Here is a 25,548-nt window from a genome sequence, read left to right as displayed (position 1 = left end):
AGGAGAGCCGCATCACGTAAAAGATGGAGTTTGCAGATATTTGGGTCATTGTATGCTCAATAAAGGATTCCACATTTTGCAGCAATCAAAAAAGTAAATTATTAATCCCACCAAATGATTTTGTTCCCTGCTTCTCTTCCATTTCTTAGGGTGCTTTGAGACTCGTCTGAAAAAATATGAGTTATAAAAATGTAGAAATATAGTTTTGGTTTTACTGGAATATTGTTGATCATTCTCCGCTCAATATATCCGCTCACTCCAGTTTTTGTTATTGTTGTTAGCTGTTTCTGTGGGTTGAAAGAATAAAATATTGTGTCTGGTGCCAAAAATTGCTAAAAAATAGTCTGAGGCAACTAATGCATTGTTTGCATTTTGTCTTGAAAACCTGAGAACTACATCAACAAATAATGCATCCCCTTGGCATATTTGCCTTATGTGAAGATGCCTTTAGCTTTCAAAATAATCCAGTAATCCTATCCCCTCATGACGTTATTGTTCATTTAATCTATAGACTCATTCTATTGCTATGAGATGGATGATCTGGGAAAAAGCAGTTTCAAATTATATTTGAATGCTTCCTTTCTGAAGTGTTGAATGCCTTAGATGTTTAGTTATCTTTAAAAATGCAATTTTGATAATTTATCTGGGATTTTTAATGGACTTATAGAAAAAGACTGTTTTCAGCTTCTTTTGTCCTATCATACTGATGTATCTGTTAACATTAATTTAAATAGTATCATTATAATACATTTAACATAAATGCTATAGGTTTCTTCGGATGAGCATATGAGATGTGGGGCCAATAACAGAGAAAAAACAGTGCATAAGAAAGAATTAAATATAATCAAACAAAGGGCTCAATCCAATTTTCCCACTAAGTAGAAGTATATAAATAGGGGTAATTTTTCCATTATTCCCTTATTTACAATTCTTAACATTTTAGAAAGAAGTTTTCTGCAAAAAAAAAAAAGATACTTGTTTGCACCATTGATCAGATGATGCTGATATGTATATATTTTACTAGCTTGGGTCACCCAGCGTTGCCTGGGTTATCTGAAAAAGTCAATATTTTAATTGTACGAAATGCATACGGTTGTGGATTAACTACAACTGACATCATGCCAGTTGGACTCCATCAGTACTTAAAGTTTGTTATGTTGGGCAAGTTTACGCTAGATGCATCATCGGTGGGGTTCATTGAGCTCTTTGACTGTAAGATGAACTACAACTCCCACTATAGTGAGTCAGTCACCTCAAACCCCTCCAGTAGGCTGAGTTAGTCACGGGGGTTCTGTGTGCAAAGTTTGGTCCAGGTCGATCATTGGTGGAGGTCACAGTTTCTCTGGTTGTGGATGAACTACAGCTCCCAGTAAGGAAGGTCAGTTGCCCCCAGACCCCTCCAGTAATCAAATTTCAGCATATCAGGTATGTGTGTCAAGTTTGCTCCAGATCCATGGGTGTTTGGGTTCACAGTGCGCTCCCCCAAATCAAGGTGAATTTCCTCCAAAGACCTCCATTATTTTTTGCTGGTCATGGGAGCTCGGTGCCAAGTTTGGTCCAATTACATCTTTGGTGGAGTTCAGAATGCTTATTGATTGCAGGTGAACTACAAATCCCAGTACCTACAACTGCAAAATGTCCAGGCCAATTCCCCTCAAAACCCACCAGTATTTAAATTTTGGCATATCGGGTATGCATGCCAAATGTGGTCCAGATCCATCATTGTTTGGGTTCACAGTGCTCTCTGGATGTAGGTGAACTACAACTCCTATAAATCCCTCCAAAGACCTGCAGTATTTTTTGTTAGTCAAGGGGGTTTTGTGTGCCATGTTAGTTCCAGGTCCGTCAATGGTGGAGTTCAGAGTCCTCTTAGATTGCAGGTGGACTATACATCGCAGTACCTACAACTCCTATACATCATGGTGAATTCTCCCCAAACCTCTCTAGTATGTTCGGTTGCTGATCAATTCCTCTGTTTGCTGTATGCCATAGAAAATAATAGGAAAGGGTTATGGGAGAGGCAGTGGCCAGGGTCATGCAAATTCTACACCAATGGAGGGAGTAAGAAACACTGGGATGTCTGTGGTGGAGGAAAAACAGAAAATATAGAATGAAATTGTTCCCGTATGAAAGCCTTCACTTGGGTGGTGGGCAGTAGGGTGTTTGTGGATGACATTGGCAGGCTCTTGGACATAACCTGTAATGTCATTGGAGGGAGAGCCATTGGTGTCTCCTGAGTAGTGGGAGCTATAGCTACATTAGAGTCTCACTTATCCAACATAAACGGGTCGGCAGAATGTTGGATAAGCAAATATGTTGTATAATATGGAGGGGTTAAGGAAAAGCCTATTAAACATCAAATTAGGTTATGATTTTACAAATTAAGCACCAAAACATCATGTTTTACAACAAATTTGACAGAAAAGGTAGTTCAATACGCAGTAATGCTACGTAGTAATTACTGTATTTACGAATTTAGTACCAAAACATCACAATGTATTGAAAACATTGACTACAAAAACATTGACTACTAAAAGGCAGACTGCGTTGGATAATCCAGAGCGTTGGATAAGCGAATGTTGGATAAGTGAGACTTTACTGTATTTGTGGAAGTGGGAGCCTGTCTGTGTAAGTGGACACCCCAGTCACACACATATATACATATTTTCACTTCACTGTATACATATTGTGCACTACCCTGATACCTGTGACAAAGGGATAAAAATATTTCATAAATAAATATAGAACAACTAGCTGTGCCCAGCCACGCGTTGCTGTGGCGAAGTATGGTGGTATGGGAAATCAGATAATCTATATTTTATAGGTAGTGTGGAAGAGGCCTACGTGAGGCCTAACTCTGCCTGTCCCCTGGGGTGAGTGGGTTGCTAGGAGACCAAGTGGGCGGAGCTTAGCCTTCTAACTGGCAGCAATTGGATGAAAGCAATTATTCCTCTCCCTCTAATTAGGACTGTATTTTTCTTTTCTTTTTGTTGTATGAATGTAGAGGCATGGATGAGGGGTTGTACTGCCAAGTTTAGTGTTTCTGGGATGTGTAGTTTTGTTGTTTTGTCCTAGGCCGAAATTTCATTACCCTTTTATATATATAGATGAGTAGAAAATCCTTTATATGTATTAAAGCTACTTCGGTAGCCATAACAAAAGAGTACTTTGCAAAACAAAATGAAGACACATTTTACAGTTTACATGTGATCTTGATTGTCTCATCCATAAAAGCATCAATAAAGACATATCTATAGACCTGTTCAAGTTCATCATGGTCTTTTCCTTCAGAGACATTTGTTGTTCCAATGCAAAAAAAAAAAAAAAACAAAAAACCTCTCCATGGGTTCTCCAGCAGTTTCTCTGCCTTTTCTCCCACTTAGTTGTTTCTATTTCTGGAAATTTGGAATCTCCTCCTGAGTTTTGCAACTGTTTTGCATATCTCGCAGCAAAAGCAAGCAAGTTTTGCAATAGACTCAAAACTGGATAATGAGTGTCTCGAACCATGGCTTCTATCAAACTCTGAAAGATCAACAGTGTATTATTTGTTCCTAACCTGTTTCAGAATTTTGCAGTTTTGTTTACAAAAAAAACCAACAACAAAAACGCTATGTTTTGCAATAGCCTCACAACTGACTAATGAGTGTCTCACACTAGAACTCCAACATTTTGAGACACTCATAAACTTGGTTTGAGACATCCATTACTTAGCTGGGGAAGCTGTTGGAAAATGGGCAGAATGGGTTGGAAAACCATTACGAAACAATGACAAAACTTTGGCACAATTTTGGAATGAATCAGACAATATTGATTTTGGGGGTGAGTGTATATTAGGAACTGTCACGTACAGATCTCTGCTTCAAGACATGGGCTTTTTCCTAAAGAACAATTGTAAAAATTTGAAATAGATTTAAGAGGGGATTCCAAATTTCAGTATTTGCAATTAACAACACTCATTTTCTGAGGCTGTTTTTGTGAGGAACAGATGAAAATCCCCAATAAGCCAAACTCGATAACTCCTCCTTTTATTCCACATGGTCACTCACTTTGTCGTAGCTACTGAATTGCTTACCCAATGTGTTTTCTCAAATGAGGCAAATAACACAAATGACATAATAGGCATAGGCTTTTCTAGCAATTAATGGATGTAGCAAACATTAATTAAGTATCTCCAAATTCAGGAAAATAGGAAGCAACAAAAAGAGAATACTGAAGAAAACAACAAATCAATTCATATTTCAGATGCAAGTAAGAAAATAATGCATAAGGATACAAGACTGAAAGAGACGAGATATGAATTCTGTTATCTGACTCTTATACCACTGGAAATCCTAACTCATTGTATCTTGTTTCAAAAAATGGAACATTGAAGTGGAGTTATGTGATCTCTCTACAAATCCTTTCCATCCTAGGAGATGCTCTTATTGAAACCGCTTCACTGGCTTCTGATAAGTTTTCGGTCACAATTCAAAGTACAGGTTATTGCCTACAAAGCCCTATATGGTTGGGATCCAGCCTACCTTTGTGACTGCATCTCCTCCTATGAGCCAGTGCGGGCTCTAAGATCTGGTCCAGCCCTTCTTCGGGGCTGAGGGAGAGGGCCTTTTCGATAGTGGCTCCCCGGCACTGGAACTCCCTCCTCTGGGAACTTAGGCAATCCCCCACATTGCACTACTTTAGAAAAGAGCTAAAAACTTGTTTTTTTTCAGCAGGCTTTTAACAATGTTTAAGAAAGTTGCCAGACTAATTGCCAATTATTTTAGCACATTTTCTATTCTAAGGGGAATACAGTTGAGATACTAAATCGTTGTATGGATCTTTTAATAATGGCTAGTATATTTTACTGACTCTATTTAATAGAGGTTGCTTTAGTTAATTTTATGTGTTCGGTTTTATCTAATGTGATATTGATTTTATATGTTGTTGCATCACATTTTATGTGTTATTTGGCACCACGGTCTGTTATTTTGTAAGCCACCCCGAGTCCCTATGGAAGATGGTGGCGGGGTATAACTAAAGTTTATTATTATTATTATTATTATTATTATTATTATTATTATTATTATTATTATTATTTTATTGTATGACACAGCAAACAAGAGAGATATGCTGGATTTCGTATCACAAAATCACAAGTCGAACACTTCCCAAGTGTCTAGGACTGTGTGATGTATTTTCGGATGATGCGCGCAGATCCCAGTAGGGTGGCCTTTTGCAGTTGGCAGATCGTGATTTTGTCAATGTCTATTGTTTCCAAATGCCGGCTGAGATCTTCTGGCACGGCACCCAATGTGCCAATCACCACCGGGACCACCTGTACTGGTTTCTGTCAGAGTCTTTGAAGTTCAATCTTGAGGTCCTGATAGCGGCTGAGTTTTCCCCGTTGTTTTTCGTCAATGCGACTGTCATCTGGGATGGCAACATCAATGATCCAAACCTTTTTCTTTTCCACAACTGTGATGTCTGAACTTTGTTAGTCTGGATTTGGAAGTCCCACAGTATCTTTGCATGCTTATTTTCCAATACTTTTGCAGGTTTGTGATCCCACCAGTTCTTTTCTGCTGGGAGCTGGTACTTGAGGCATAAGTTCCAATGAATCATTTGGGCCACATAGTTGTGCCTCTGTTTGTAGTCTGTCTGTGCGATTTTCTTACAGCAGCTGAGGATATGATCAATGGTTTCGTCAGCTTCCTTGCAGAGTCTGCATTTTGGGTCATCAGCTGATTTTTCAATCTTGGCCTTAATTGCATTTGTTCTGATGGCTTGCTCCTGGGCTGCAAGGATCAGGCATTCTGTCTCCTTCTTCCGTGTCCCATTCGTGAGCCATAGCCAGGTCTTCTCCTTATCAGCTTTTCCTTCAATTTTGTCAATGAACTTTCCAGGCAATGTTTTGTTGTGCCAGCTGTCAGCTCTAGTTTGTATTGTATTGGTTTTTAATTTTTATATTATTATTATTATTATTATTATTATTATTATTATTATTATTATTATTACTATTACTATGTTTATACCCTGCTTTCTCTCCACAAGGAGACAATTTGACATCATTTTAACTGCCATGGCTCAATGCTACAGAATCCTGGGATTTGTAGTTTGGTGAAGCACCAGCAGTATTTGTAGGAGAAGGTCAAAGACCTTATAAGAGTACAGCTCCCATAATTCCATAGCATAGAGCCACAGCAGTTAAAAGTTGTGTCAAACTGCATTTATTCTACAAAGTAGATGCATCTTAAATCAAGAATTGGGAAAATGTAACCCAAAGGCCACAGGAAGTCCCAACCCTTGTTTGGTGGTCCTTTATCCTTTCCAACCCCTACAATGCCTTCACATGTCTTCAGCTATGTTTTCTTTCCAGGCAAAGCTCCTTCCAGCTAGATATTCCCATTATCTCCACATTGCATTAAATGTGGCACTTTGCCCCACACTCACATTTATACCTTGCTCAGATCCCAGCAGTCTCATCCCTGTTTTCTTTAAATAGAAATGCAACAACCTCATCAAATGTGTCGCCGGAGTTGCCATGGATCAAGGCAATTCTGGCGGTGCCCACCTGGGAACGTGGGGAACCCATCGCCCCATGCCCTACATTGCCTAGTTCACTGGTTTCCCCATCCTATGAGGGGATGCGTGCACCACCTGACTTCCACCCATTGTCATACCCCAGCCACCTTTGGCTTCTGAACCTGATCCAGAAATTAACTTTGACCAGGATGAAGCTTATTCTGACCTTTTGCCCAGTTCTCCCAGCTCCTTTCAGTTACAGCTGCCGACTGTTGATAGTAATTGGGAGAGATACTGGAGATGTTACTCCCGTGGTTGATCCAGATGTTCAGACTTCCCCAGAGAATGTGCCCTTCAACCGAAAGGAGTTTTTGCATCGGCAGAGATCAGAAAAACAATTGATTAGAAGGAGTAACCACTTGGCATCTTGAGGGGATTGTGGATAAGAAGATTCCCTTGGGAACTTTTGGGGAGTTTGGTCTCCCTTCATTGGGATCTGATCTTCATTCCATAAAAGTGCCTTGTACTACAGACAATTTGCGGTGTCAACGTAGCGTTTTCTTGAGAACACTTCACCGACTCCAGTTCCCTGATTTCACCAAGCTAACCCTCCTGTTTCTGGCGGCCAAGACGAGCCGCGACTCCCAATTTAAACCGGAGTAAATTCACTTGCCTTGATTTTGAATCAAGTTTGATCTTCGCTTCATCTTGTTTCTGCTTTGTTATCCACGATCTCCTAATGACTGGAGACTTTGTTATTCAGCCTTGCTTTCTTGTTGTTCCCCGCTCAAACTTCCCAACAGTTTGAGCGTGTTTCGGTTTTGGACTTTGGACTATAATATTGGACATTTTCCTTCATCTTTTTGGACTTATTCATACTTCATCACAAAGGACTATTTCCCACTCATCCTTTCTGCTTATGCATTCCTGAATTTATATTTGCTTTAATAAAGATATTATCTGTTTATTGGTCTCTGTCTAGTTTCGAGTGTTCACGCTGCCTTGGGGTGCAACACCCATTGATCAAAGGCTACACAGGAAGCTTCCGGTGTTGCCACCATGGCAGTATGTGCCACTTCGGCTTCCCTTTTATGATGGAGCCCTGCTGGAAGTTGCAGTGCTTCCAGGATGGGAGTTAGCGGGCACCACTGTAAAAGGATAGACAAACCAGCACATGCTGCCCAATTCACCCTAATGTGATACGGTCCTTGTTCAGGCTAGTGTCAGTGAATGAGGCAGGGATCTAGTAATGCAGACTGTCTGTAGTTTAAAGAGAAGGATGAAAGTTATTTTTAGATGTGGATGTTAGATGATAGAAGGGAAGGAGTTTTTAAGCCAAGTGGGCAGAAGAGAAAATCTTGGGATTCTTTTCTGGCTCCATTGTAATCCTAGCTCATAAGTTCAAGCTCTTAAGGCTCACCTATTATTTGATGTGGTAGTTCAAAGCCCTCAAACTTGCATCCAACCCTGCATGATAGTCCTAAACTAGACGAACCCCAAAATTGTATCTGGACATATTTAGTGCCTGGTCTTCTGGGACTGGCGTCTTCATCATGGGGAAGACCTCAGACCCTGGAAATGACAATGTTGGGATGTGATGCTAAAATAATGCGTTCTTTAGATTTTTCAGATCTTTGCCGAAGTCACCCTTGCAGAAATGGAGGAACATGTTTGACTCCATGCGACAGATGTTCTCCTACTTGCATTTGCCCTGCAGCATTCACGGGGGGAAACTGTGAAGTGGGTAAGTGCTATTCTTTTTAGTAAATTTGACATGAAGAAAAACGAACACAACTGCTGTCTGAGACTGTGTGGGCAAACAAAGCCTGCCACTCACTCGGGGAAGACACTGCCAAAACCACTCTTCAAAACCATCTATCACAGCCTTAGTATGCCAACAGCTTTGTAGGCCGTGGGAAGAGCACTCAGACTTTTTAAACATGAGTTTTGGAAATAACTTTTGGCTGCCTTTTTCACTGCCTGTTGTATTCGCCCAGTTTTAAAATTTTTATCTTCGAAATCAAAATGTGACTGTGTTGCACTCCCAATTTCCCAAATTGTGTAGAATTATGAAGCCTATATATTTTTCCTGGAAGAACAATGGTAGTAGCAGAGCTCGAAGATCGCTTCTCAAAGGGAGATGATCCACTGCCCATCAGATCTCTCTGGGTTGGGAATGTGCCATTTTCCACTCTGACACCTGGGTGAATTGTTGTTGTCACTGAATTCTGGCCATGAACCATTGGAAACTTGGTGGTTATCACTAAATTTAAGCAGCAGGTGAAGGCAGGCCATTTGCACACACACACACCCCAAAAAATCCAGAATAGTTTCAGAATAAGGAATAATGTGTTTTTATGCTTCTTGGAATTTCAGCCAAATGTTTTGATGAAACTCTCTATGAATATTTTGAGAGCGGGAAAACCTGGGCAAGGATCTATCAAGGGACAGTGCAACACTGCACTTGCATTAACAGCCTAGTTGAGTGCCAACGTGAACAGTACACAGGTATGTATATTTATTTTGTTTTATGCAATTCAATTTCTATGCTGCCTGTGGAATCCAAGCTGATTCACAATATAGGTAAAGTTAAAGGTTTCCCCCTGACATTAACCACTTCATCACATTGAAGCAGGGAAGTGTTTGGCAGAGTAGAGCTCAGTCATACTCCCTACCTTCATCACACTGTTAAATCTAAACAGTGTGACTCAATTGTACTCAGTATTCTTTCAGTTCATTTGCCATCACACTGTAGAGATTTGGCCCAGCCCACCATCCCTCCCCCAAACTTCCTGTCTTTGAAATGTCCGCTGTTAGGTGTCTTCAATTCCTAGCCTCTGCATCAAGGAAGGAAAGAGGGAGGGAAAGCAGAGATGGACTCTCTCACTCTCTCCACTCCCCCACAGAGAAGGGTGTGGACCTTGGGAAACGGCAGTTCCCAGGACCATCTCATGGAGACATGGCATTTAAAGTAAGGTACAACTGCATTCATTCCACAGTGTAGAAGCACCAGGAGAAGGATATGGACCTTGGGAAACTGTAACTCCCAGGAGGACTCCATCATATGGAGCCATGGCATTTAAAGTTGGGTGCAAGGGCATTTATTCCACATTATAAATGCTCCAAGAGAAGGGTATGGACCTTGGAAAACTATGACTTCCAGGACTGCACCACATGGAGACATGGCATAACAACAACAACAATGGCATTTAAAATGGATCGGCATGTATTCTCCAGTACAGATGCATCCAGAGAAGGGTATGGACCTTGGGAAACTACCATGTTTCCCCGAAAATAAGACAGTGTCTTATATTAATTTTTGCTCCCAAAGATGCTCTAGGTCTTATTTTCAGGGGATGTCTTAGTTTTCCATGAAGAAGAATTCACATTTATTGTTGAACAAAAAAATGAACATTTATTATATACTGTACAGTAGTTGTCATCACAAACCAGCATAACCAGACAAACTGTGAATCCTATCAAGAATTTCTTGTTACTACCATTATTTCCATGTACAACAATATATGGTATGTACATTTACCAAACCTGCATGCTCTGGTGTTCTGTTTGGCAGGCATGCTTCCAAACACAAACGGTGCTAGGTCTTACTTTCGGGGGAGGCCTTATATTTAGCAATTCAGCAAAACCTCTACTAGGTCTTATTTTCTGAGGATGTCGTATTTTAGGGGAAACAGGGTATAACTCCCAGGACCACGTAGTATGGAACTATGGTTATTTAAAGTGAGGTCCAAGAGCATTCATTCCATAATGTAAATGCACCCAGAGAAAGGCATGGACCTTGGGAAACTATAACTTCCAGGACTGCACAGCATGGAGACATGGCATAATAAACTTTCCCTAACTTTCCCTAACACGGATATCTTGGCTCCTCCCACAAATTGGGGAAACGTCTCATTTACTGAATTGGCCATTCATCTGGATCATTCCCCAAAAATCCACTTCCCTACCACCTACTGAAACGTTTGAAAAGAATGCTGGCCTTCACGCTTAAAATATGGAAAGCATGTTCTGTCCTATACTTGAACCCAACCTAATGTGATGAACACAGTGGGTTACTGGATTTTAAGTGTCAGACTCGGTGGAATTTAGTAAATGTGATGAAGTGGTAAGTGCAGTAGTGTTCGACTCTGGAGGTTGGTGCTCATCTTCATTTCTAAGCCGAAGAGCCGGTGTTGTCCGTAGACACCTCCAAGGTCATGTGACTGGCATGACTGCATGCAGCGCCATTACTGTCCCACCAGAGCAGTACCTATTGATCTACTCACATTTGCATGTTTTTGAACTGCTAGGTTGGCAGAAGCTGGGGCTAACAGCGGGAGCTCACCCCGCTCCCCAAATTTGAACCACCGACGTTTCAGTCAGCAAGTTCAGCCGCTCAGTGGTTTAATCTGCTACACCACCGGGAGCTCCAGCTCACAATATAAGTTAAAGCAAATCATAGTTTTAAAATGATTAAATAATCATATTAAAATAACTTGAAACAATTTCAAAAAGCAGTTGAAATACAGCAGTAATTGTGGGAAAAAAATACAGCACATCACACTAAAATACTTTTTGCCGTGGATAATAAACAATCATACACTTGGGTTAACAACAAGGTCTTCATCTGCTGGCAGAAAGAGAGGAGAAGAGTTACCAGCCTAGCCTTCTATGAAAGGGTATTCCATGGTCTGGATGTAACTATGAAGAAGGCTCTCTTCCATGTCCTCACTAAGATGCTTCTTAGGGTTATGGGACTAAGATATTCCCCTGCGGATCTTAAAAACGCAGGCAGGCTCATATTAGGAAATGTGGTCTTTCAGATAGTCTGGACCCAAGCCATATAGGACTGTATAGGTCATAATGAGCACAGTTAATTGTGGCTGTAAATAAACTGGTAAAGCTGTTTCAACAGGGAAATTATTTGTTCCCTGGAACCAGATCTGGTCAGTAGTCTCGTTGCAGTAATTTGATCCTACAGCGGTTTCTGAAGCAGCCCCACATAGAATGCGTTACAGTAATCCTAATGGATGCAATCAAGGCATGTGTCACATGGACAAATCTGACATCTCAAGGAATTAGTACAGCTGGCACACTAGCTTTAACTGTACTCATTCACTCCTGGCTGCAGCCAAGTCCTGGGCCTCCAGGCTCAGATCCGTGTCCAAGAATATGCTCAAACTGTGTCCAAGAATATGCTCAAACTACAAACCTGATATTTCAGGGAGAGCGTACCCTGTCCAAAAAAATTGAATTCATATTACTGACCTGCCTTCGACGGACCAGAAGCACCAAGCACCTCTGTCTTATCTGGATTAAGGTTTTCCCTCATCAAATTCTTGTGCTGGCTGACTGCTGATCTGAAGGTTGGGTTGCTGACCTAAAGGTTGCAGGTTTGAATCCGTGAGACAGGGTGAGCTCCCATCTGTCAGCTATAGCTTGTGGAGACATGAGAGAAACCTCCCAGCTAACACATCCAGCCATCCCCTGGTCAACATCTCTGTAGACGGCCAATTCTCTTACATCAGAAGAGACTTGTAGTATGTTCTCAAGTCACTTCTGACACGATAAAAAATCCTCTGTTCACAGAAGACACTAATTTAGTAATGAGACACCTTCCTCAGAATTAGATGACAAAGAAAGATAGAATCAAGTATCATCAGCATAGTAAAGGTAAAGGTTTCCCCTGACGTTAAGTCCAGTCGTGACCGACTCTAGGGGTTGGTGCTCATCTCCATTTCTAAGCCGAAGAGCCGGAGTTGTCCACAGACATCTCTAGGTCATGTGGCCGGTATGACTACATGGAGCGCCGTTACCTTCCTGACGGAGCGGTACCTATTGATCTACTCACATTTGCATGTTTTTGAACTGCTAGGTTGGCAGGAGCTGGGGCTAACAGCGGGCGCTCATTCCGCTCCCGGGATTTGAACCTGGGACCTTTCGGTCCGCAAGTTCAGCAGCTCAGCGCTTTAACACACTTCGCCACCGGGGATCATCAGCATACTTTGGATAAAACAGTGGTTTTATGTAGATGTTGAATCTCATGGGGGTCAAAACAGAGACCTCTGGAATACTGTAGACCTGCTTTGGAATTTTAAAAAATCTCCATGCCCCACCTTCTGAGCTTTCATCTCCAAAAAGCACCAGAGTCCCTTTAAAACAGTGCCTGCAGGTAGCATCCCAGAGAGATGGCTCAGAAGGATACAACAGGTATTGAAGGCTTCTGAGAGGTGTAGCAAAACCAGCATACTCCTCTAATATGTGTCCTGACTGTAGATTCAGAGAGAGAGGAAGAGACAGATTACCAGGAATCTGCAGCTTTTGATAGTGGTTTCTCTGCATCTGAGGAGCCAGAGACTGTGGCACGGATTTTGTTGAACTTGAATTGGCTATGATTTACAACTCTGTTTTTGCTCCTTGCTGGTTTTGTTTATCTGAATCACAGACCCAGGAGCAACTCCTGGTCTGGCTGATGATCACCCTCTTGTTTTACCATCATCTCATTGAAAATCTGTTACTGACGTAGACCGAACTGGCTATTTAACAGCTTTGGGTCTCAAACCACCTTGTTCCTGGGTCACTTGCTAACTGGAACATTGGACAGTCCATTGTTGACATAAGTCACCCACCAAGGTGACCAAAGCTGTCTCTGTCCCATAATCCGGTCTAAAGTCAGATTGAATTGGATCTAGAGAATCTGTCTCATTTAGAATCACCTAAATGGTGGATTGAATTATAATAAGCTACAATAGCTCTACCCCCTCACCACCCCAGGCCTTACCTGCTATTTCACAATCCCAGGCAGAAAGAGCTGAGAAAGGCTCAGTCCCTGCAGTCCTGCTTCATCTGGGGGCTGTGATAAGACCTCTTTTAAAGAAACCTTCCCTAGACCCAACTGTACTTGACAACTACAGACCAATCTCAAATTTCCAGGCAAGTTACTGGAGCATGCGGTGTCTTCTCAACTCCAAGGGTTCCTGGGTGAAGTGGATTATCTAGATTAGTGTTTCTCAAAAAAAAAAAAAACTCAGCTCCTCCAGGTGACTTCCCACAATTCCTAACAGCTGGTAAACTGGCTGGGATTTCTGAGAGCTGAAGTCCAAAACACCTGGAGCAGCAGAGTTTGAGAAACACTGATCTAGATCCATTTAAGTCTGGTTTCAGGCCTGGTTATGGGACAGATAAATAAAGTATAAATTAAGTTGTTACTAATGATGTTGATGTTGCCAGGTATCCATAATACAAGACAGTTTAATACGTTCATCAAGTCCTGGAACTAGGTTTTTCATATCATTACCAGCATTTCCAGCCTTGAGGCCTGTTCCAAGGCTATCTAGACTATGAACCTCAGTATACGTACCAAATTAAGCACCCTAGGATGCTTGCCAGCCAGTTGAGAGATGGATGGGCACACAGCCTATCACAGTGGTTCTCAACCTGTGGTCCCTAGACATTTTTGGCCTTCACCTCCCAGAAAGTCTAACAGCTGGTAAACTGGCTGGGATTTCTGGGAGTTGTAGGTCAAAAACATCTGGGGACCACAGGTTGAGAATCACTGACCTATCACATGATGTCCCTCAACTTCCAACCACCATAGAAGCATTCTACGACACTTCCTCATCAACACTTGAAGGCTCTGCCCTGGTTGAGCAACACTTTCCCAGTATGATGGTGAAATGGCACCGGGGTGGGGTGTGCACAGAGCAGGTCCAAGGTAATTTTCAAGTATAGGCGAACAGAAATTTTGGCGCCCCCCCCCCCCCAAAAAAAACCCAAAAATAAAAGCATTGGATAAGCAAAAATGTTGAACAATAAGGAGGGATTAAGGAAAATCCTAAATAAATCCAGACAGGAAGCAATCAGGGACAGCTAACACTTCCCAAAAAAAGATTCTCCCAGGCAAGAGGAAGCCAGGCCTTGGAGCCATGGGGTCATTAAATGCTAATCAAGGTGATTAATTACAACATCCACACCTGCCCCCCAACAGACAAGAGCTCTTTCTCCCACCCTGGACATTATTCCACAGACAAATAAACCCCACTTGCCTTGCTTCCAATGACGGCTTCCAGAAGGCCTGTCCGGCCCACTGGAATGGCCGACGCGGGCTCCAGAAGGCCCGCCCGGCCTACCGGAAGGGCCGACGCGGGCTCCAGAGTGTCTGATAAGGGCTCCAGAAGGCCCAGCATGGGCTCCGGAAGGCCCGCTCGGCCCACTGGAAGGGCTGACACGGGCTTCCGGAGCCTGTGCTGGGCCTTCCGGAGCCCGCGTCGGCCCTTCCGATGGGCCACGCGGGCCTTCTGGAGCCCACGTGGGCCCTTCCGGTGTGCCGGGTGGGCCTTCTGGAGCCCGTGTCGGCCCTTCTGGTGGGCCGGGCGGCCCAAAGAAGGCCCACAAGGCCCGCAGAAGGAGGCAGGGGGTGGCACCATCTTCCCGGGGGGCCTCACTGCACCCCCGGAATGATTGCGCCACCAGCGGCTGCTTAAGTGGCCTCGCCGGTGGACTGCCTCTGGGTGTGCAATAAGGTCCATGATGTAGGAGACACTCTGTGGTTCTCCTGCTCTTATGCTGATAATAATATGAGTATTACTTTGTACAAGTATGCAAGACAAGTATTTTGTACATATTTAGAAATAAACAGCTCAGTATGACAATTGGCATGAAAAAATAAAAACATATTGATGCTATCAACTCTTGAAACAAAAACCTGCATGAATTATCCTTTTATCTGTAATCTAAATATTTACCAGAAACATACATGCCTCCTTAGCTATCCATTACATTGATGTGTTTGGATTTGTCCATCTAGATTGTGCCATCAACCCATGCCTCCAGGGGGGCTCTTGCAGGAGAACTGCCTTCACTAACAGGACTGTCTGTGGGTGCAGAGATCCTTTTGTGGGAAAATACTGCAATATTAGTGAGTACATCAAGTTCTTTGCATACGGTTTAAAGAAAGAAGACTGGTTGATGTGTTATCTCTTGTGAAATTATTGTTCTTGTTCTTTTTTAGCTAAGGGCACAATTGCATCCATCTCCCTTCTGTGATTATTTGTGAAGGAGTATAACTTTCTGTTGTTGTTTTTGAATTCATTAACGTTATCATTGGTGTTGTGTGCTTTAAAATTTGTTTCCAACATATGGTAATCCTAAGGCAAATCTAAAATGGGTTTCCTAGGAAGGATGTGGTCAGAAAGAGTTTGCTATTGCTATTCTCTGAGGCTGAAAGTGTGTGAGTAATTCAAGGGTTGCCATAACATGGCAGGGATTCAAATCCAGGTCTTCCAGAGTTGGGTCTGGTTCTTAAACCACTACACCACATTAGGTCCTAATTATTTAAATTCTGTTGGGTACTCATGGCCAGAGGGAATCGTATGCAGGCACGGCAGTTTCGCATACAATCATAGAATCAAAGAATCTGAAGAGATCACAAGGTCCAACTAATCCAATGGTTCCCAACCTGTGGGCCATGGCCCACTGGTGGGCCCTGAGACCTAAAATAAGGTCTGTGAGACATACGGAGGAAATTGGTGCCAGGGCCTGTTCCTGGGGTTATTTGGGGTGCTGATTCAGAAAATTGAGTTGGATAGACCACATCAGCTCTAGATTATGAAATGTGGTTTTCTGTGGGCAAGCAGATGGTGTTTGCTGGATGGCATATGTTCTGTATCAGAAACTAGAGCTGATGTGGTCTATCCAATGCAGTTTTCTGAATCAGCACCCCAAATAACCAAACTGAATCTAAAGGGTTTTTTTAAAAAGAAATTTATTAAATTTTTTATATTACACCGAAAGAGTGAGAACAACCAAGGTATAGAAAAGCAGGGAAAAGAGAGAAAGGTAAAAGGTTACATTCTACAAAAATATACCGACACACACTAAAAAAAAAAAGAGGAGAAAAAAAGACTTCCATTCCATCTTCTTGGATAATATTTTCTTATTATTCAGTAATATTTTTTCTTGCTAAGAAAAAAAATAGCAAAATTGTCTCCCGTAATCTTCATTTTCTCAAATTATCCAGATAGTCTTGAAGATCATCCCAATTTGTTCTTTTCATTATCTTGCCTGTATTTTTCTTCAACAAAAAAGTCAATTCGTCCATGTCCTTTATTTCTCTTTTCCACCCACTTCTCAATTGGTGGGGCTGATTGCTGTTTCCATTCTCTAGCGAAAACAATTCTAGCGGAAGTTGTAATATAAGTAAAAAGTTTATCTTCTTGTTCCGTCAATTGTAAGTCTAAATCTGTAAATCCTAATAGATAATACTCTGGTTTTCTTATAAATGTTCTTTTTAAAATCTTTTGTGATTCTTCATGAATCTTCATCCAAAACTTTGTTGCTTCTTTGCAAGTCCACCACTTGTGATCTAAAGTTGACCAAAAACTGATTCATAACCCTTTTGGTACTAATGTTGGAGAGTGGTCCCTGATCAAAGTGGTCCCCAGTCAAGTGATCCCTGGTCAAATAAAAGTTGGAAACCACTGATCTAATCCAGTCCCAAGCCATGCATAAACAATGCAGGGAAAGTACTCTCATAGATGGCTATCCAGCCATTGCGTCACCACACTCCAGCATATTCAACTGCCGAACAGCTCTTACCATCAGGAAGTTCAGAAAACAAGCTTGTTCCTTCCTCAATGTGACATCCTTTCAAATACAGTAGAGTCTCGCTTATCCAACGTAAATGGGCGGGCAGAATGTTGGATAAGCGAATATGTTGGATAATAAGAAGAGATTAAAGAAAAGCCTATTAAACATCAAATTAGGTTATGATTTTACAAATTAAACACCAAAACATCATGTTATACAACAAATTTGACAGAAAAAGTAGTTCAATACATAGTAATGCTATGTTGTAATTACTGTATTTACGAATTTAGCACCAAAATATCATGATGTATTGAAAACATTGACTACAAAAATGCATTGGATAGTCCAGAATGTTGGATAAGCGAGTGTTGGATAAGTGAGACTCTACTGTATATAAGTATGGCTGTCATGTCCCCTCTCAATTATCGCTTCTTCAAGCTAAATATACCCAATCCCTGAAGCTGATCCTCACAGGGCTTGGCTTCCAGACATTTCATCAATTTGATCACCCTTCTCTGGATACGTTCCAGATCATCAATAGCCTGTTTGAATTGTGGTGCCCAAAACTGGACACAATGTACTAGAGGAAGTCCGACCAAAGCAGAACAGAATGTGATTAATGTTACCTTCAGTCTAGACTAGTGATTCTCAGCCTGGGGTCCCCAGATATTTTTGGCCTACAACTCCCAGAAATCCCAGCCAGTTTACCAGCTGTTAGGATTTCTGGAAGTTGAAGGCCAAAAACATCTGGGGACCCCAGGTTGAGAACCACTGGTCTAGACACTATAATCCTGTTGATGCTACCCAGAATGGCATTGGCTGTTTTAGCTGCTGTGTCACACTGTTAACTTATCTTCAGCTTGTGGTCTATTAAGACATATAGAAAGACTAAGTCACTGTACATATAACTGGTGAAGAAGAACATTCTAGTTTATCCATTCTCATGAATAAAATAGCAGTGGAAATAACTGTGGTGGAGGTTCCTTCTTTGGAGGCTTTTAAGCAGAGGCTGGATGGCCATCTGTCGGGGGTGCTTTGAATGCCATTTCCTGCTTCTTGGCAGGGGGTTGGACTGGATGGCCCATGAGGTCTCTTCCAACTCTACTATTCTATGATTCTATGAATAACCATTTGCATTTCATAGTGAAAGCTGAATCCATCACATTAAACTGTGTATTTCCAAAATTTTAGTTGCTCTGGCTCCGTGGCTAAACTACGGCTGAACCGGCATATGTCACCAAAAATAGCCCAATTTGATGAGGTTGTAGGTTAGCCTCCCGCATGAGAGAATTTCACAGGTTGGGAGGAAGCATTGAGAAACCCTGGTTTTGCATAGTCACCAGATATGGCGGTAAATATGGTAGGACCAAGAAAATCTGAACATCTTAAAAGACAGGCAGAGATATAGGAAGATAAGTCTTTTCAGCCTAGACCCAGGGAAACTTTTCTCCATCCAGCTTCAACACAGATCACCCATCCAGGCAATCAAAGTTATTTCTGTCCCATAAACATGTCTGGAAGCCAGACTGAAATGGATCTAGATAATCCAATTTAATCCAGGAACCACTCTCCCTTAGCTTGTATGAAAATGAGAAGGCTGATAATCATCCAGTACAGTGGGGTGCAGGGACAATTTTTTCAGCAGAAATCACTTGCTGTAAAGATGCATTTGGAACTTTCCTTTTTTGCTCAATTGACCACACACACATATACTTTACATTATATGAGCCAGGAAGGGAAAGAACCCAATAAACATGTGATGGGATCCCCTCAATAGCATCAGGTTTAGTAAATGTACTGCATGAAGTCTAGTAAATGAATGTTAAAGGTAGAAGGGAAAGTAACGGTGAGAATTGAAGCAAGACAGGAAGCTGGGTAGGCGGATGAGAATGGGAGTAGGATCTCATTGGGATGTGGAGAAGCTGCCCATAAGAGAACTTCAATTGTTTCCAAGGAAGCAGCTTGGTTTCTTTCTGAGGCCTTTCAACACAGATCAGTAATAAGTGGACTCTCCCCTCATGGATGTCCACTTAAGCAGAAATATCAACAGAAAACATACTGTTGTTGTATGTCTTTCGGGCTGTGTGGCCATGTTCCAGAAGTATTCTCTCCTGACGTTTCACCCACATCTATGGCAGGCATCCTCAGAGGTTGTGAGGTATGGAGAGAATACTTCTGGAACATGGCCACACAGCCCGAAAGACATACAACAACCCTGTGATCCCGGCCATGAAAGCCTTCGACAACACAGAAAACATACTGCTACTGGACAATTTTGTGAAGACACCCTTTACATGTCCATAAAGCAATGGTTCGTAACCTGTGGGCAACAGTGAGCCACGAGAACTAAAATTCGGGCCACGAACCTCCTTCCTCTTTATTTGTTTATTTATTTCCACTCCTTTCCACAGAGCTGACCGTTGCATTGGATAAACCACATCAGCTCTAGATTATTAAATATAGTTTTCTGTGGGTGAGCAGATGGCGACTACTGGATGGCATTTGTTCTATATCAGAAACTAGAGCTGATGTGGTCTATCCAATGCAATTTTCTGCATCAGCACCCCAAATAACCAAACCGAATTTAAAGTTGACCAAAAACTGATTCATAACCTTTGTGGTACAGATGTTGGAGAGTGGTCCCTGGTCAAAGTGTGCCCTGATCAAGTGGGCCCTGGATAAAAGAGGTTGGGAACCACTGACCGATGTACAGTAGAGTCTCACTTATCCAACGTTCTGGATTATCCAACACATTTTTGTAGTCAATGTTTTCAATACATCGTGATATTTTGGTGCTAAATTCGTAAATACAGTAATTACTACATAGCATTACTGCATATTGAACTACTTTTTCTGTCAAATTTGTTGTATAACATGATGTTTTGGTGCTTAATTTGTGAAATCATAACCTAATTTGATGTTTAATAGGCTTGTCCTTAATCTGTCCTTATTATCCAACATATTCGCTTATCTAACGTTCTGCCGGCCTGTTTATGTTGGATAAGTGAGACTCTACTGTACTTCAATTCTGGGTTTCTTTTTCTTTTTTTGGGAAATAAACTTCATTATATCTTAATGCCAAAAAAAAAAAATCCTGAACGGGATCTTGTTAACAGCTTGTTTATTTTAACTTCTTTTGTACCGCAGGTTGTATGTTATATGTATGTCTATGTGCTAAATGTTTTGATACGGCCGATGGGTAATCAATAAAATGTGATTGATTGTACACTGACCGATGTTTCTTTGGCATTTAACTCTCTTGTGTTTGTATCTAGTTCCTAGCCAACACTGCCAATCAGGCAATGGATTAAATTACAGGGGCATTGTGAAGAAGACAGTTTCTGGAAATAATTGTCTGCCATGGAATTCAGATTTGCTTAATGCTGACTTTGCTGACAATCCTGTGCAGCTGGGACTGGGAGCACATTCATATTGCCGGTAAGAAAAAGCCTGGCAGAATAACCAGGGGATAGTAGATGTTGCTAAATGTGTTCATAGAGTAGCGTAAGAAATATGTTCTGCTGGTAGTATCATTATTTGTTCAGTGTTTTTGACATCTATTCTATATTACATTTCAAAGAAAATAAATATGTTATGCAAGATTTGAAATCCCGTTTTGTCCAGTTCATCCTGTTTGGGCCAGAAAAGGAAGCCAGCTTCATAGAATCATAGTGCTGGATGTTTTGTTCAATCAAAACTAACTTCAAACCATTAGTCCCGATCAATCCTCTGGGGCAGCAGACAGTAGGCCTGCTTCCTCCCCTCTGTAAAAACCCTTAACATATTTAAAGAGAGCAATCACTCCTCAGTCATCTCTTCAACAAGCTGAATATGCCCATCTCCTTCAACATTTCTTCATATGTTTTGGCTTCCATGTCGCATATAATCGTCATTGCCTTTCTCTGAGACTGCTCCAAATTATCCTTTCAGGTGCAATGCCTAGCCTGTCTCTCCAAATCAAAGTCTCACTTGCAAGTAGTTGGTATAGACAGCAAAAGCAAGGAACACACTTCTTATTGTCAGGACTGAGTGCACAGCCACAGTTACATGATTTATAAAAGTCTTACTACAGTATTTGAAATTTGGTGTTATGAGGTTTGAAGTTTGAATCTTTTTCCTAGATTGAAATGAAATATGGAAATATGGTAGATTCCTTTTTTAAAAATGAGCGAGATCTTACGTTTTTGATGGAGGGACACATTGTACTACCTGGCATAACAAAACAACAGAACCCTTTGACTTGGCAATGCTACCATACACACAGACGTATAAGTGAAATTGACACATTAATTAAATTCCTGGATAATAAAAATCACAACATTTAAAGAAACAAATGGGGCTTTATGTGGCGGAGGATTGTTCAGATGGAATCCTCTACTGCCTGGTGTTTCAAAAGAAATTCCATTATGTTGTCATTCGGAGAACAAAAACAATTCGGTGTAAAAATATTTTCTAGAGTATGATTGCGTAAATTGGGAAATTTTTATATCAATGGCCAACCACTTCCATGAGATCTGGGGAAGAATCAGCTTAAGGGTTCAGATATAAATTGAATTATGTGGTATTGGGCTGGAAATTTAATCAAGTAATCACATACAGTAGAGTCTCACTTATCCAAGCTAAACGGGCTGGCAGAAGCTTGGATAAGTGAATATCTTGGATAATAAGGAGGGATTAAGGAAAAGCCTATTAAACATCAAATTAGGTTATGATTTTACAAATTAAGCACCCAAACATCATGTTTTACAACAATTTTTTACAGAAAAAGCAGTTCAATACGCGGTAATGTTATGTTGTAATTACTGTATTTACGAATTTAGCACCAAAATATCACGATATATTGAAAACATTGACTACAAAAATGGCTTGGATGATCCAGAAACTTGGATAAGCGAGGCTTGGATAAGTGAGATTCTACTGTATTAAAAACAGGCTTTGTAGAAGTCTATTCAAATGAAATTGTTGGAAATAGCAACCATCTCAAGTCTCCTCTATATGTTTTGTTTGCTTTTATAATATGTTGGTTTATTTCCTGAAGTATATGGTTTTTTCCTGAAGTATAGGGTTCTTTGGTTTGCAGTTTTCTTCGCTCTATGTACTTGAAGTGGGAGGCAGACCATGTGATTAGTTCAGTGACTGATTAGAATTCAGTTTTAAAAGGATGACAGTTGAAGAATGACAGTTGAGGCTTGAGTCTGTTTGAGTGCAGAAGCCAGTGTTAGGAGTTAGAAGACAGTTGAGGCATGAGTCCCTTGGAAGTAGACTGTTATGAAAGAGAGCTGTACAGAGCAATATAGTTTTGAAGAGGCTGTTAAAGACTACAAGTTAAAGTTACAAACTGAAACATTTAACCTGACAAGAAATGTACCTGTATATTTAAAGCTATGAATAAAACAATCATTTTAACAAGTCTTCTTGAATCTTTGTCTACTGAGAGCGTCAAATAGGAACAAGATATTTATGTGCCCAGTGATCTTCCATAACCCAATAACTAAAGGAACACCTCTGAAACTCTGCTACTCAATAGGTTATGATCCTAACAGAGCATAATCCCCATTAAATTGTGATCCCAACAGGTCATAATCCAATAGTCAAATAGAAATGTTTTTAGTCACAATGGCTAAGGAATTTGGCTCCAGTCTTTAGTATTAGCTTAGTTTATTTTGATATGGGCCCCCTAGATGATCTCAGAAGGACATGGGAGACAGAGGCCCCTTCTAAACTGCTATATAACCCAGATTATCAAAACAGATAATCCACATTATCTGCTTTGAATTGGATTATATGAGTCTAGATAATCTAGTTCAAAGCAGATAATCTGGATTTTATATGGCAGCGTAGAAGGGGCCTGAGGCTCCTTCCACACAGCTGAATAAAATCCCACATTATCTGCTTTGAATTGGTATATATAGCAGTGTGGAGTCAGATAATCCTGTTCAAAGCAGATATTGTGGGATTTTCTGCCTTGATATTCTGGATTATATGGCTGTGTGGAAGAACCCAGAGTTATCTGCCTAGATAAGGAAAAATGGGAGCATATGCTGGGGAAGTTCTCTTTTCAAAGTGTGCTTGCTGCAAAAAGGGAGAAATATATTAGAAACTTTACATAAATGGCACTTTACCATGGTGCACCTGTCATGCTTACACCCAACTTTTCCCCTCTTTGTTGACAAGACTCTAAAATTAAAGACTCCTTTCAACATTTATGGTGGCATTGTAGTAATGCATCTCAATTCTGGGATACAGTCTTTTCTGTAATAAATAATATCACTAACAAGCACTTTACAAAGACTCCAGAAATAGCCTTCCTGGGCTTTTTTCCAAGGAAACAAGAGAAAGGCATCTCAGAAATTTTTAATTGATTAGTAGCTGCCCCAGCTGGACATTACAGGGTTTTGAGAAGATTTAAAGGGGCATCTGTGACAACCCAGTTTAATAAACTTCAAACAGCCAAAGGAAAGAAAGAAAAGCAAAATGTACTCTAATTTGGAAGTCTTTTGTATATTGGGAAGGGAAAGTTGGTCCTTCAAAGGCATTCAATTCTCTTTGACTGACTGTGTAAGAAGACAGGTTCAGAAGTAGGTTCAGAGAAGTGCAAGAAGAATGATTTAAGGTTTGGAAAACAAAACATTGAGGAAAGTTTGAGAGAGTGGCATACGTTCAACCTATGCCTCCGGTGGCCTAGGGGATAAAAGCCTTGTGACTTGAAGGTTGGGTTGCTGACCTGAAGGCTGCCAGGTTTGAATCCCACCGAGGGAGAGCGCAGATGAGCTCCCTCTATCAGCTCCAGCTCCATGCAGTGACATGAGAGAAGTCTCCCACAAGGATGGTAAAACATCAAAACACCCGGGCATCCCCTGGGCTACGTCCTTGCAGACGGCCAATTCTCTCACTCCAGAAGCAACTCCGGTTGCTCCTGACACGAAAAAAAAAAACCTGTGGAAGAAAAGCCTAAAGCAATGGTCCCCAACCTGTGGTCCGTGGACCACCAGTGGTCCTCCAGAACTAAAATATGGTCCGCAGCCTCACCACACTGTTGCAACAAGAATGACTGGTCTTGTGAAACCCTCTTATAGTGCCAAGGCAATGGGGATGTCGGAAGGGGATAGGCTGACTACCCACAAAATGCCTGACAACAAACCTCCTGACTGCTGCTTCTCCTCCTCCCTCCCTCCCACTGAGCGGAGCCGTTCCATGTGGAGCCTGGAAGCAGAGGCGCCTTGGTGTATTCGTTTTTAGGCCTGTTCCTGGGGTTATTTGGGGTGCTGATTCAGAAAATTACATTGGATAACCACATCAGTTATAGATTATTACTGTAAATATCATTTTCTGTGGGTGAGCAGATGGTGACTACTGTGTGGCATATGTTCTGTATCAGAAACTAGAGCTAATGTGGTCTATCCAATGCAATTTTCTGAATCAGCCCCCCAGATAACCAAACCCAATCTAAAGTTAACCAAAAATTGATTCATAACCCTTTTGATACTAATGTTGGAGAGTGATCCCTTGTCAAAGTGCTCCTTGGTCAAAAAAAGGTTGGGAACCACTGGTCTAAAGGATGATATTATTGCCCTTATTTAAATATCTAAAGAGCTGTTACAGAGATGAGTGTCCTAACTTATTCTCTGTTGTCCCAGAAGGTGAGAACAGGTCAAATGAATTTGAGTCACAGGAAGGTTGATTTTGACTGAATATTAAAAGTAACGTCTTGTCCGTGAGAGCCATTTAACAATGGGGCCCCTTGTCTAGAGAGCTAGTGGGGTCTCCTTCTCTAGGTATCCCTTTTAAAAGGCTGGACAGCTACCTACAAGGGATGCTCTGCATTGGGCCGGGAGTTGAACCAAATGGCCTATGGGACCCTTTCCAACTCTCTGATTCTGTGATTCTTACACACACTGAGAAACAGACAAAATGAAGAGGTCTTCCACAAAAAGACTTTTGCCAATACTGTTGTTTAAAAGTGAAGAAAACCCAAACAGTGCACTGCTTACCATAGGACAAATAAGATAAGTATTTTAGTAACAACGATGAGTTTTTGTCTATTTTAAGAAGCTATGTCATCTTCATTGCTTTAGAAATCTAGATGATGATGAGAAACCTTGGTGTTATTTCATCAAAGACAACACAGTATCTTGGGAATACTGCAACATCACATCATGTGGTAAGTAATACTTCTTGCCTGTGGAATTTCAATTTAAACTATCCTATTGGCATTAACAGGAGGAAAGGAAGGGGGTCAGCAAGTGTCAAGAAGAAGCACAAGTTTAAAAAAAACACGAGGTTATGAAGAATTGGCCCCTCAATGTGAAGTGAAAGAGTTGTTCAGCTGGCCATGAATCTGCAGACACAATGCATGCAGAGAAAAACATTTTCTTCACTGCATGCATTGCCACCTTATAGGAGCAAAGGTGCCCTCTATACTGTGTCTTATCACATAAAAGTTGAGTTTTCCGCCGTCTG

General features: G+C 41.2%; 1 protein-coding gene and 1 long non-coding RNA gene across 5 annotated transcripts in view; one reads left to right on the top strand and one right to left on the bottom strand.

Moving 5' to 3' along the window:
• hgfac (HGF activator) overlaps positions 1 to 25,548 on the top strand; it is a 48,130-nt gene that overhangs the window by 6,886 nt on the left and 15,696 nt on the right. Inside the window, exons 3-7 of one of the 2 annotated variants that reach the window (XM_008115928.3) lie at positions 8,123 to 8,245; positions 8,878 to 9,009; positions 15,308 to 15,418; positions 20,364 to 20,526; positions 25,164 to 25,249. In XM_008115928.3, coding sequence (XP_008114135.2) covers positions 8,123 to 8,245; positions 8,878 to 9,009; positions 15,308 to 15,418; positions 20,364 to 20,526; positions 25,164 to 25,249 — 615 coding nt within the window. The remainder of the gene's footprint in view (positions 1 to 8,122; positions 8,246 to 8,877; positions 9,010 to 15,307; positions 15,419 to 20,363; positions 20,527 to 25,163; positions 25,250 to 25,548) is intronic. The other variant, XM_008115929.3, reaches the window with a different exon arrangement.
• LOC103279664 (uncharacterized) overlaps positions 1 to 25,548 on the bottom strand; it is an 87,619-nt gene that overhangs the window by 58,126 nt on the left and 3,945 nt on the right. Inside the window, exon 1 of one of the 3 annotated variants that reach the window (XR_010006547.1) lies at positions 13,283 to 13,538. The exons of 1 other annotated variant lie outside the window; for it this stretch is intronic. This is a non-coding gene — a long non-coding RNA (uncharacterized LOC103279664). Of the gene's footprint in view, positions 1 to 11,769; positions 12,089 to 13,282; positions 13,539 to 25,548 lie in introns of those variants that run through there. One more of the 3 variants, XR_010006548.1, reaches the window with a different exon arrangement.

The sequence above is a fragment of the Anolis carolinensis genome, chromosome 5, assembly GCF_035594765.1.
Source record: "Anolis carolinensis isolate JA03-04 chromosome 5, rAnoCar3.1.pri, whole genome shotgun sequence".
Taxonomy (NCBI): domain Eukaryota; kingdom Metazoa; phylum Chordata; class Lepidosauria; order Squamata; family Dactyloidae; genus Anolis; species Anolis carolinensis.
Note: the sequence above shows the minus strand (reverse complement) of the source record. Positions and strands in the feature narration are given on the sequence as shown.